A 12,915-nucleotide genomic window follows, 5' to 3' on the forward strand; every position below is an offset into this window, starting at 1 on the left:
GTGATTATATTATATTATATTATATTAGCGTAAAGTATACAACAGTTACAAGGTAATTACCTAATCAGGTACAATTATTATTGTTTATTTAGGAATTATTCGTCATTCAGACTTTTCAGTAGTGTCATTAAGGTTGTCGCTCACTAGAGCGCGCCGCACGGAAGCGGACGGCAGCGCGCCGAAAGGCAGATTTTATATTAGCAATCAAGTCTTATTTTCATCGCCTACTGAACTCAAAGTTCTAAATCCGTATATTGCTACGCAAAACGAAACATACGGATCTGCAAATAATGCCATTTTTCTCAAGAATGGCTTTCTGTAGGCGATTTTCTCAGGTGACAATATTTTTTTTAAATAAAACGACCTTTTCAATGCTGCTGCCCGTTTTAAAAAAATACGACCAGTGTAAAAGTTTTGACAGTTAAAAAGGAGAGGTAACTGGAAAAAACTGTCACCCAGTATATCGATCTGACTAAAGCTTTAAGAAATAATACGCCATAATAGTCTAAATAGTTGTTAATTAAATTAGTTTTATTTTTGACAACTGTGAAGGCTTGTAAATAAATTAGAAAAATGAAGTGCATTTGCCTTCTGACTTATTTACTTTGGCATATGCGACTACGCTAGTGATTTAGTCCATCGAAGGGATAAATTCATAATTAAGACCTTCATACCTAATTATTTGCCTAAAAAATTATAACCGTATTTTACTGTGTTAGTCTGTATTTTGAAAATCGTCATGTGAATTTTTAAGATAATTTTTAAGATAATTCAGATAGACACTGTGGGAATTTATTTAGTTACTGATGTTTTATAAATCGGTATACAGGGTGATTCACTCATAATGTCATTAATTTTAAGAGCAGATAGAGAAAAATGAGTATAATACGATGGCGTGATTTAAAAAAAAATTAAATGCATATTTAAGCAGAAAAATTTTTTTTTCAAATCATTATTTAACCCCCTTTTCAGGCTGTTACTCACCAGCTGACGTCAATCGGTTATTCAGAATTTGCGCACGGTTACGATATGAACAACGCGCCCTAGATGCAACGTTGCCATATTTATATATTTTAGCTCATATAAAGACAATAAATAAACGGTTTTCTCACGTCAGCCAATAATAATTTAAAATGCTATAAATTATTTTTTATAATTATGCAATCAACGCATTAAATTGTTATTGTTGCCCAGCAAGAACCTCGAGGAGGTCTGAGCATGTCTTGCCAAAAATCAGTTTTTATTAACATCATAATGTTAATTTTTTGCTGTAAGCCTTCGGGCTTACCGTTACCGTCTATGCACAAGTGTACACGTTAGATACATGAGCGGCGGATGCGATGGAATAAACCAGGGTTGTTACGTATTTCTTCAGCGGCATCTTCGATACGATTCCGCAACTGCTCTACATTCTCTACCTCGGTGTGATACGACAAATTTCATATAACCCCATATACAAAAGTCCATAGGATTATGGGCCCTCATCTCCCTATCCACCGATTGGGGCATTGATCGTCTAAAAATCCACGGACATCGCGAGCAAAATGGGCCGGATCTCCGTCGTGCATATACCACATATCCCGTAGCATTTAAAGGGGAAGGTTTTCAAACAATTCTACTAAAAATTGAAAGTAACGCGGCCCATTCAGATGTTCAGGTAGAAAATGCGGCCCAATTAAACGATCGCCATATACTCCTGCCCATACATCGCCGAATCTCCTGTGAAAGCTAAACCGACGAGTAGTGTGCGGGTTTTCATCTGACCAAATGTGACTATTATGGCTGCAAAGAAATTAGCTCTGTTTCACTTTAAATAAAATTTAATATTGAAGTTACAAAACTCCAAGAGTTCAATAATTTAAATTTCATTTCACAACCATTTCAATTTCATTACAGAAATAATGACATAAAAACCAACACTCACTAGATAAATTATAAAGAGAGGGTGAAATGTATGTAGTATTTAAATATTGACTGTAAGTAATAGAAGATAAAAAAAAAACAATTGGACGGAGACAAATAAACAACTCGGTACGTGTTTCCGACCTAGGCTAACCTGTATCTAGGGTCAATAGCCTTTTTATTTGACCCTCTTTTAATTTGCACGTGTACGTCTGCATAGTCTAGGAGCCAGATAGGGTGCCGTGGCCAACAGAGTGCCACGGCTGTAAACAACTTATTCGTAGTATTTTGAGCTCCTGAATCCAAAAAACTTGGTCGCAAAGCCTGAAAGTGGTGAGTTTAATTAGACTAATACGAACTGTAGTAGGATTGTATTCCATGCAAAGTAGAGCAAAAAGTTATCTGTCTTTTATCAAAGAAAAATTGAATGTAATGAATACGGATGATTGTTTTCCAATGTACGGTTATTACAATTTATCATTTTTAATATTATTAACGTTTTAACGTTTTATAATTTATTATGATAAATAATACACAGTTTTAGTATTTCAATTTATTATTCAATATGCAGTTGCGTATAACCAAAGTTTACATAATAAATGTAAACTTTAGTGTAAATATAAACTAAATGTTTTTTACCTGTTTAAAATGTCAGCACGACTAAAACAGAGTTCATCCGTCCAGCGCACTTTGTTTTAAAAATAAAAATATAGTTAGCGTCTGCTGCACTTCGATTTAGCTGCACCTGCAAAATTCAAGACGATTGGGGAAATCAGCTGGTTCTAAAACTTGAACTTTTTCAAAATTGTACTTGTTGAGTGAATTCTCGCGCAATATCCGACAAACTTTGGTTTGTGATATCTCCAGTCGCCTTGAAATTGTTCTAGCGGAAATAGTAAGCTGCTCCTCGACTAAATTTAAAACAGCCTCTATCACATTTAAGTTATTTTATCGATGTCCTGCACGTTCGCTGCGCGGTATGGTATGATGCAGTTGGAAAAATGCGGGAGATATGGACGGTGGTAGATTTGAATAAACGCTTTAAATTGTTAATGGTTAATGGTGTGTAGTGTATTTTGTATATTCGGGTATTTAGTAGTGTGCCGACTTTTTTTATTTGATAAAATACGGTGTGCCTACAAACAGGTAACTACCTCTGCTTTATTTATTTTCTTTTAACGAAAGTTGACTTCGAGAAGTCAGGCTTGTTAAAACATTCTGCACTAAGTTAATACAATTGTTAAAATTATTTATAATAAAATGCAGCATGCTCCTTTATTTACTTGAATACGTTTAACAGTAAATGTGAACCACACATTATGATGTGAACTTGGCAACGCTGTTCGCTTCAGCCGACAATTGTTCGAGACATTACGTTACAAAATTTTCCGAACATCCAGGCATCTGCCAGGGCCGCCCTCGTAGCGGGAGTTATTTTTTACATTTTTTCTCCGATTTTCTGTCTTTATTAAGCCTTCCGAATACGTAGTTAAAATTAATGACATTATGACTGAATCACCCTGTATATTTATGAATAAATTTTAATTGGACACTGACTTAAGGTCAACTTTCTGCTTTTTAATTTCAAATACCAGCGTCCAGAACGGACTTACATATTTGTAAGAAACTCTGGAAAAACTCATTAGTTAGGAAAAATATTACGTTTCCAACAAAATTACTTGAACAAAAAAAAATCTTAAATCTAAAGTTGTATTTAAAAATTATACATTGTCAATCAATTCGTTTGACTGCAAACTCACGACGATAAATAAATACGATCTACGAAAAAAAGTTAAATAAAAACTTTTTATTTTTGAGTTACAGGCGTTCAAAGTTGTCAAAAATAAAACTAATTTAATTAATAACTTCATAACCCTTTTACCGATCCCGTTAAATTTGGTACATTTATTTGGACTCTTATGGCGTATTATTTCTTAAAGCTTTAATCAAATCGATATACAGGGTGATAGTTTTCTCCGGTTACCTCTCCCTTTTAGCGATCAAAACTTTTACAGTATTTTTTAAAACGGGCAGCAACATTGAAAAGGTCATTTTATTAAAAAAAGTTGTCTCATGAGAAAATCGCCTACACAAAGCCATTCTCCAGAAAAATGGCATTATTTGCAGGTCTGTATACTTAGGTTTGCGTAGCACTGTCGCGGATTTAAAAAACTTTTTCAGTAGGCGACGAAAACAAGATATTGATTGCTGTGGCTATCAGGTAATGTTATTATTGTCGTGTTTCTTTAGGATTCTCATCACTCCACACATGCAAATTATGAAAATTTACAACTCCGTTCCTTGTAAACCAAGATATGTCGGTATAAAACAATTTTTGAGGCATATTAGGTATTGTCTTCTGCGAAGCCATTCACGTGCGTTGGGATCTACATCTTCAAGTTCTTCAATGAAATGACCGAAGAAGTTGCTTTTTTAAAGTTTTGTGAACATTAGTTTTCATACATTTAATTGTCTTGCTACGCTGCGGACACTTCATAATTTGCATATGTGAAGTTATGATAATCCCAAAGAAACACGACAATAATGACATTACCTGACGCCACAGCAATCAACATCTTGTTTTCATCGCCTACTGAACTCAAAGTTTTAAATCCGTGACACTGCTACGTAAACTAAAACATACAGCCTTGCAAATCAAACCATTTTTCTCAAGAATGGCTTTCTGAAGAAGATTTTCTCAAGAGACAATAATTTTTTAAAATAAAGCGACCTTTTTAATGTCTCCATAAAGTTCAAATAAAGGTGTCAAATTTGAACGCGATCGGTAAAAGGGTTATGAAGTTATTTATTAAATTAGTTTTATTTTTGACAACTTTGAAGACCTGTAACTCAAAAACCAAAAAGTTTTTATTCAACTTTTTTTCGTAAATCGTATTTATTTATCGTCATGAATATGCAGTTAAACGTTGTCGGTGAAATTTGCGGATACCCAGTACAATGAAATTATCCGATAAATCCAAAAAACTATCTTTACTCACATTCGCTTGGATGTATATTGCCTCAGCGTTCGCACCTACGGCTGACCTTCAACTTTGTCTGGCAAGATGTTAGAACTGTCGAAACTGTCCGGCTATTTCAAAAGTTATGGTCATTTGTTTACGAGAATCATTCTCATTTCAGCGTCCTGTATACTCTAAACAGAACAACTTAACAATCATTTTTTGCGGGCATAACTTTTTGATATTGGTACAGTTTTACGAGAAAGTGCTATTTCTTTATTATTGCAACAGCTGAATATAGGGCGAGCCAAAACTCGGGCACATAATTTACTCAATTTTTTTAAATGAATCACACCATTTTATTTTAAAAACTGAAAATACACTTTATGTTCTTTCATTTTTATAAAGCATTCCCTATGATTCTCGTATACAATTGACCATAACTTTTGAAATACCCTGTATAACATAATTAAACCCTATATTGGAAGCATGTGAGAGATGAGTTTAATCTAAATTTGAAATAATCCCATTCCCATTTAAAAAATAGTATGTTTGGTTCACCCCGGTAATACGTAACACCCTGTATATACGAAAATAATTTTAAAATGTGCAGTTTAAAGTTGGCTACAATTTTTGTAAATAACTTTTTTTGATATCTTTTATAATAAAGGAAATATCGTACTTCGACGCACTAATTTCTGACGTAAGTAGAATTACATTTAAAGTTTAAGGATGTCCGACGGGGGGGTTGTTACGATACAAGTGTCTGGCAATGGATGACGTGATTTCTAATATTGTCCCGAACAAAATATAAAAAAATTACGCTTTATACTCTGACGATTTTTAGTAGCAATTTTATACACCTTTGCTACCTGTTACCTGCCAAAGCAACGATGATCCAAACTTCATAGCCGCCGATCGTTCCTACCTTTGTTGAAGACATGCGCAGAAAAACTTTCAGCTTTTATACTATGAGAAAGATTTGGCGATCACGGGCTCTTGCTCTATAATGCAGCAAAATATGTTTGATGCTATAGTGCAAGGATACTAGACAAGGAGCACGTATTCAAACGGGAAAATTGACAAAATTTGTCAATGTAATAATAGAAATTACTTATAGTTTTTACGGCTAGGATCGCTAGTGTTCCTTGTGCACCGACATATTTTTATTATTCATTGTTTTATTTATCTAATTCAAAGTAACCTATAATTTTTAACAAATCACAAAAACGACATAATTGGTTTTTAATTCAAACTGCTGCTTTCCTTATCTTCCTTCCACTATTTCGACACTAACGGCCTCTAATTTGGTAAGATATTTGTTTACATGGAGTTCGTGCTCCTTGTGTAGTCCCCATGGTGTATGAAACAATTCTACGTGGAAATTTAAAATTCATTCAACATAGATAAATTTTGAAGTATACCGCATAAAATTTGACAAGCTATTTCTGTTTATTTATCAGTGAATTTAACCCTGAGCTGACTAACGTCTCTAGTTTCATTTATTAACCCTATTGCAATAGATATATTTTTATTTTTATATACTTTTATGTCAACTTAAACAAATTATTATAATGACACATATAGGATGCTCAGGTTTGATCTGGTGCACTCCTGTCATATTTTAGTGCGTTGTACGATTTCGATAATTTTTTATGTGTACAGACTGTCTTAATGCATCTGCAGAATCAAGTGCATTAGTGATAGTGCCACTGTATATATAAAAAATAATCATCAAAATTGTGCGATACAATAAAGGGACGTTCCAGATCAATTTCAACGTCTCGTATATTAAATGTTTTATTTATCTTAATAATTTATCTAATTACATGTGTCTAATGCTACAAAATGTTTGAGTGGCAACTAAAGTTTTAAAACAATGAAGATTTGTCGCTTATTTTCATTAAGTTCTTGTCTGATTCACATCTAACGCGGCTTATCGTATAAGTAGAATTTATTTATTTTTTTTTGTTTCTACGTGGTAAGACCAAGGCATTAAGTTTGAAATACTCTGTTATTTATTTATATATGATTAACTTTCAGCAATATATACAGCAGCAGTTAAAATGCTTATGGGTGAAGATTCTGCAAAATATAGTAGACGACCAGAAATAATAGCAGATGCAGCCTACTATATTTTAATTCAAGATCCAAAATCATGTACTGGTAATTTCTTTATTGATGAGGATGTGCTTAGAACAAATGGAGTATCAAATTTTAAGCAATACGCTTGTTTTCCAGAAAATTCAGACCAACTAATCCTAGATTATTTTGTGGATGACAATATTGATGCAATAGAATCCCCAAATACATTTCTGACCCAAAATGTCAATGAAAAGTGGGGCCAGGTTGATGACAAGATTGCAGAATTATTTAAAACAATTGAAACTAATTTGACATTGGATACTGTTACAGAAACGCAAGCTGTATATCAATTTTATGTAACTGGATGTGAATCTGGAAAATGGTATGTAATATATGTACAAGTGGCGTTCCTAAAATATTGCGCCAAACCACAGATAATATAGCGTATCGCTACAGACTGCTACTTAAGTGCTGGAAATTGGAAACCCGAAATGGAAGCAGGGTCTCCTTAGCCGGCTTCCAGCTATAAAATTTAGCGTGGTAACTCTTCTACTTGCTAATAGGCGGCAGTTCCAGCGGTGGCTTTGTTGCCAAATAATAACTGCTAAATAAATTTAATGCTTTCAATTATGTAATTAAAGAGATATGGAACTTATCTTGTGTTTGGAAATCACATTTGCCTTAAATGTTAAATAAAATAAATCAAGTTAGAATTAAAACTATGAATTTACCTAATTAATTATTTATTTTATATCACCTTGGAATGGGAAAATTCAAAAACTCGAAAGTAATGTTTTTAGATTTGTGCGTCGACTTCCAATATGGTACGATATCAAAACCTATGTTTAAAAAAATTGCATTATACAGATTGTGTATCCTTAGATGGGTACTGCCTCTTATTGTTGATTTCTTTAGATAGGTAAATAATTATTTATTGACACAAGTGTTGCATATTATGGATGTCATTGGTAGTGCCCATATTTGTGACACAAGGTGTTCAAAAAAATTAACACAATGTAAAATTGCTGGAACCTCAAGGAGTAGTTGAATACGAAATTTATTTAAAAAAAAAACAACAAATCATCAATCAATACAGAGATAAGATAATGCGTTCGCTACTGCTGTTGCAATTTTTAACTAACTAACTTTTTTGTTTTTCGACATACTGACTTCGGACCGTTTCCATTCAACGCAGAACGGACAATCAGAACCAGAGTAGTGGGGAGATTTTTTTAATTATTTTTTCAATTCAACGCACCGTTTCCGAATTATAAGACCTTTTTTACTGTATCACCTCACACACCTCTTCTTTCCGAAATTTATTTTCCACATACGGACTTCGGACCTTTTCCATTCAACGCAGAACTGTCATACAGAACCAGGGGTGTGGGGAGATTTTTTCAATTATTTTTTCGATTTAACGCACCGTTTCCGAGTTATACGGCCTTTTTACTATAACACGACATACCTCTTGTTTCCAGAATTTATTTTCGACATACGGACTTCGGACCTTTTGCATTCAACGCAGAAGGAACATACAGAACCCGGGAGGGAGGGGTTGACATTTTTCAATTATTTTTTCGATTCAACGCACCGTTTCCGAGTTATAAACACTTTTTTATCCTATGACGTCACACACCGTTGGTCCCGATTTTTTTTTGACATGCGGGTTTTGACGTTTTTCACGTGTTCACCATGGGAGATTTATTTGTTTACCATGAGAGATTTTTTGATACTTATGAGTCTAAGCAAATCCTGTTTTTTTTTCTTTCATATATTGTAACACCCCGCTCTGCGTCACCCACCGAGTGCTTTACTCAGAACCAAGGGGAAATTTGTTTATATTTTCAGCCATTTCCGAGTTACGAGCAAAAACCATTTTTTTTTCTTATACTGTTTGACATCATAGATCGATAACGAAGGCTTAACAAGGCCACGTGCTCTACCCCACGTTCCCTCCCTAGGTGTCCTGAAATTGTTGGGGAGACTCCTGAAGACAGCAGAGAGAGAGAGAGATAAGCTCTCTATGAGGACAGAGTCACTCTATCTCTATCGCACACTATAACTCTATCTCTCTCGCACACAATCAGACAAAAACGACAGAAACGAACCTTCTTTTAAAAATACATGGGATTTATCATTATTAGAATAACCCATTTTAATTTAAAAAATTAAAAAAATTACAATGGGTTATTCTGATGACGAAAAATAAAACATAATTAACTGTATTATTCAAATAACAATAATGTGCAAAAGTTCTTCAGGAATATTGGCAAATTTATTTTGGAGGAAGAATCCCGTCAACGAACACTAAAAAATATTATTAGAAACCTTAGGTGGCCAGAAAACAGCCCCGATCTCATTGTCAGTCCTTTAGACATATTTTTTTTACCTGAAAATTTACAAGTATTGAAAAAAAAATACAGGACGAAATGCTTGATAATTTTGAATTTGTTTTTGAAGCAATTAATAGTAAATTGAAACATATTTTCAACTGTATCATCACAATCACTTGCATGTTGATTTGTAAAAATTGTAGGTATATTAATGTTATTTCGTTTTTAGTTATTCTCCTTATGTTGTTGTAAAGGTTAGTTATAAAAAGCGTTGTTTGTTATTTTCATAAGGATGAATTTTAATTTTTTTTAATGATTTTTTTTATTTTAAACATATATATTTTATGCCAGTAAATTTTGATGTCAAATGAAATAAAGGAAAAGTCGTACATTTGTATTTAAAGTTTCTTTCTATCTTTAATTATTAAACCTATAAGTGGATGTCAAAATAAAAAAAAAAACCTGTACCTACATTCCGCGACGTACTAATAACCCACCTTGTATATTAAATAAATTTATCGTCATCATCAAATATTAAAAAAATTATATTACAAGCTGTTTAAAATATTATTACGAATTTTGTTTATTTGGAAATATATTTTCTGCAGTATTTCAATACCAAAAAATGAAAATAGTAGGTAGCTAATTAACGAAATTATGATTAAATAACTTAATTGTAACACCACTGCAGAATATCATATGATACATACATAGATATTCGTTGATTCTTTAAAAACATTTTTATCAATACCTACATCATACATTGAAGTAAATACAGTAACGCAAAAAACAGATATTGATAAAAAAGTGTACAAAAGAAATCCGTAAGTACGCCTGGCAACATTACCAAAGTCTTGTTTATATGTTGCTAGGATACGTTTAGATATGCGGGCCGCTGTATTTGATTCTTCCTAAAATTCTGCTGGTGGTGTACTCTACCGGCAATTCGGAAATTTAAAATTGCTGGCCTATTCCAGGAGCGGTCTGTGGCGCTAGCTATTTTGTCTGTGGCCAAACTGAAATTATGAAAATTAAACTACCATGAAATTTTCAAATATTGCTGATGCAAATATGAAAAATGTTACTACACTTAATACCTATACCATGGTCGTCTTTTCTCTTTGAATAATTACACTGAAAGAAATCCACCAAGCCAGGGACTTTGCTAAGATATTTTAGCTACAGTAAGTAAAATTTTTGCTGTGACAGAAAAAAATTCATGGTGCCACAAGTAAGTACGTTTTGCTGAAACGTGTTTGCTACCACAACAAAAAAAGTCTTGTGGCTATATGATAGTTCAGTTGGAATTTTATTTTAGTCGACAGTCCCAAGTGAGTTGCTTTGCTCGGATAAGTGAATGTACTTTTTTAGAATTGATCCAATTGGGATTAGTTAGTCTTTTATTTGTGGCAAATTGGGGCTCACTTATTGTACCTAACTGAGGTCTCTTAATAATTTCCAGAATAAACCGGAATTCGGCTCAGTGCCCATGCGCTTGTCTTTTGCTGACCATGGTTTCGCCCTTAGAGAAGTTAGAAGTTTCGCCATTTGGCTGTAACACGTAACACGGGATATACGTAGGGTTCCAGATGTGCTCGAAAAAAAAACCGGACAGCATTCCAAAAAGAAAAAAACAAATTAAATAAATAATTATTTTATTTCACAATGAAAAACAAACAAACAAACAAAACAATATTTATACCTAAGTAAAAAAAATGTCAATAACGTTAAAATCTTTTTCATTTTTTAATATATTTTGCATTAGATGCCGCTGCTTTTAACAACTCTCTATTACCTGATATGTTATTTTTGAATTCAGTGCAAGTGCTAAGTAAGTTCTTGTTAAAGAAAACGCAAAATTCACATTTTACGCTTTCCACGAAGAGACGATTTCTTTCATTTGTCCAAACATTTCCCATAACGCTAAATATAATTTCTACAAAGGCATTGGATATGGGAATGCTGCAAACATATTGCACTAGCTTCAACACATTTGGTGCTACCTCTTTCTTGAAAAAGGTACACCACATATCTACCGTTTACTATAAAGTGTAACACTTGCATATAGATAGTGGATTTTGAGATAAGCTATGAGTCATACCAACGCAGTACACAAGTTTACGGAACTATCAAGCGATGCGGACTTTTTCAGTTTTCACTCTACGAATCCAGTGCATTGTTGCCTGTTAGATTTGCGCAACAAGTTCAGCGGCGAAATAAATTCGTTTTCCGCGCGCTGTTGCCGCTGTTACCGTTTTTAGGCAAACATTTTTCCCCAAATTGCAGGATATTTTATGAATTCAACAAAAAACTGGACATTTGCTTGTCCGGTTTACCAAACTTTTTTCAACCGGACAGGCATCAAAAAAACCGAACTGTCCGGTCGAAAACCGGACATCTGGCAACCCTAGGTGTAATCAGTTTTTGAATGTTTTTTAATTTCAACAAATTATCAACAATAACTGAAAAATTCATTGCTGCAAGTCATTTTTTATTTTTTTGCATTTTTGAGCATGTTTTTGAACTGTTATTATAGATCTTTTTAATTCACCAAAAAGTATATTTCTAAACGAAAAAAATGATTACCGGCAGAAGTCTGTATGATGAATTTTTTAAGTAGAATTTTTCTTTGAAAAAAATGAATATCTCAGAAACTTCTTGATTTTTTTTATCTAAAAAAATTTGAGGTCATTTAAAACAGAGAAAGGTATACTTTCACCAAGTTTCATCAAAATTAAAATATTTTTGCCGAAATGAGGAATAAAAAACAAAAAATCAGAAAAAAAATCTGTTTTTCGCATTTTTCTCAGAAATTTTGGGGTTATGTTAAAAAGTGACCTCTACAAAAGTTGTAGATTTTTGCATGATCCACAACTCTTGTATTGGATACCTTTTTGTTTGACGTCAACTTTTGCCAGAAATCCCAATGATACAAGTTTTCATAACTTTTCAACCCCCCAAATCAACCCTCCGCCGCCCCTGCCCAATTTCCACTTATAAAAGTCGGGGTAAGAATTTTTTTTTCTCCAAACGTAATTTGGTTGGACTACTAATAATTGCTTTAATTTCACTTTGCAGCAACGTAGAATTTTTTAATAAATTGTCCCATCTTAACCCTTTAATGCCATGATAAAAAATTTTCCTTAACACCTGACGATAGGCCCCTGGTCCATGTTATTATTAAAACGGGAAAAAGTCGGGGATTTTGAAATTAAAAAACCATTTCGACTTGATCCGGGTGTACACTTGAAGCCAACACTAATCCGTAAACGACATTCCAGACGGTGTCGCAGGCCGGGCAGGTGTGGTTCCCAGATTCCTCGTACAAAACCACCCAGGCCATCCAGGATTTCTTGCGGGAGGACCTGCCGCTGATGGTGTTCGCGAACTGGAGGGGCTTCAGCGGCGGCATGAAGGAGATGTACGAGCAGATAATGAAGTTCGGGGCTTACATCGTGGACGGGCTGAGGCAGTACAAGCAGCCCATCATCATCTACATCCCGCCCAACGGGGAGCTCCGAGGGGGAGCTTGGGCCGTCGTCGACCCCACCATCAACTCTCGGTACATGGAGATGTACGCCGATCCCGACTCCAGGTAATTTTTTATCGCGAAACTGGTAAAGATGTGTAAA

At 34.0% G+C, this 12,915-nt stretch overlaps 1 protein-coding gene across 1 annotated transcript in view; it reads left to right on the top strand.

The window, feature by feature from the left end:
• LOC108915245 (hydroxysteroid dehydrogenase-like protein 2) overlaps window positions 1-12,915 on the top strand; it is a 46,414-nt gene that overhangs the window by 22,694 nt on the left and 10,805 nt on the right. Inside the window, exon 2 of the mRNA XM_023456190.1 lies at window positions 6,906-7,329. Coding sequence (XP_023311958.1) covers window positions 6,929-7,329 — 401 coding nt within the window. The 5' untranslated portion in view covers window positions 6,906-6,928. The remainder of the gene's footprint in view (window positions 1-6,905; window positions 7,330-12,915) is intronic.

This window comes from Anoplophora glabripennis, unplaced genomic scaffold (assembly GCF_000390285.2).
Source record: "Anoplophora glabripennis isolate ALB-LARVAE unplaced genomic scaffold, Agla_2.0 scaffold1249, whole genome shotgun sequence".
NCBI classification, from domain to species: domain Eukaryota; kingdom Metazoa; phylum Arthropoda; class Insecta; order Coleoptera; family Cerambycidae; genus Anoplophora; species Anoplophora glabripennis.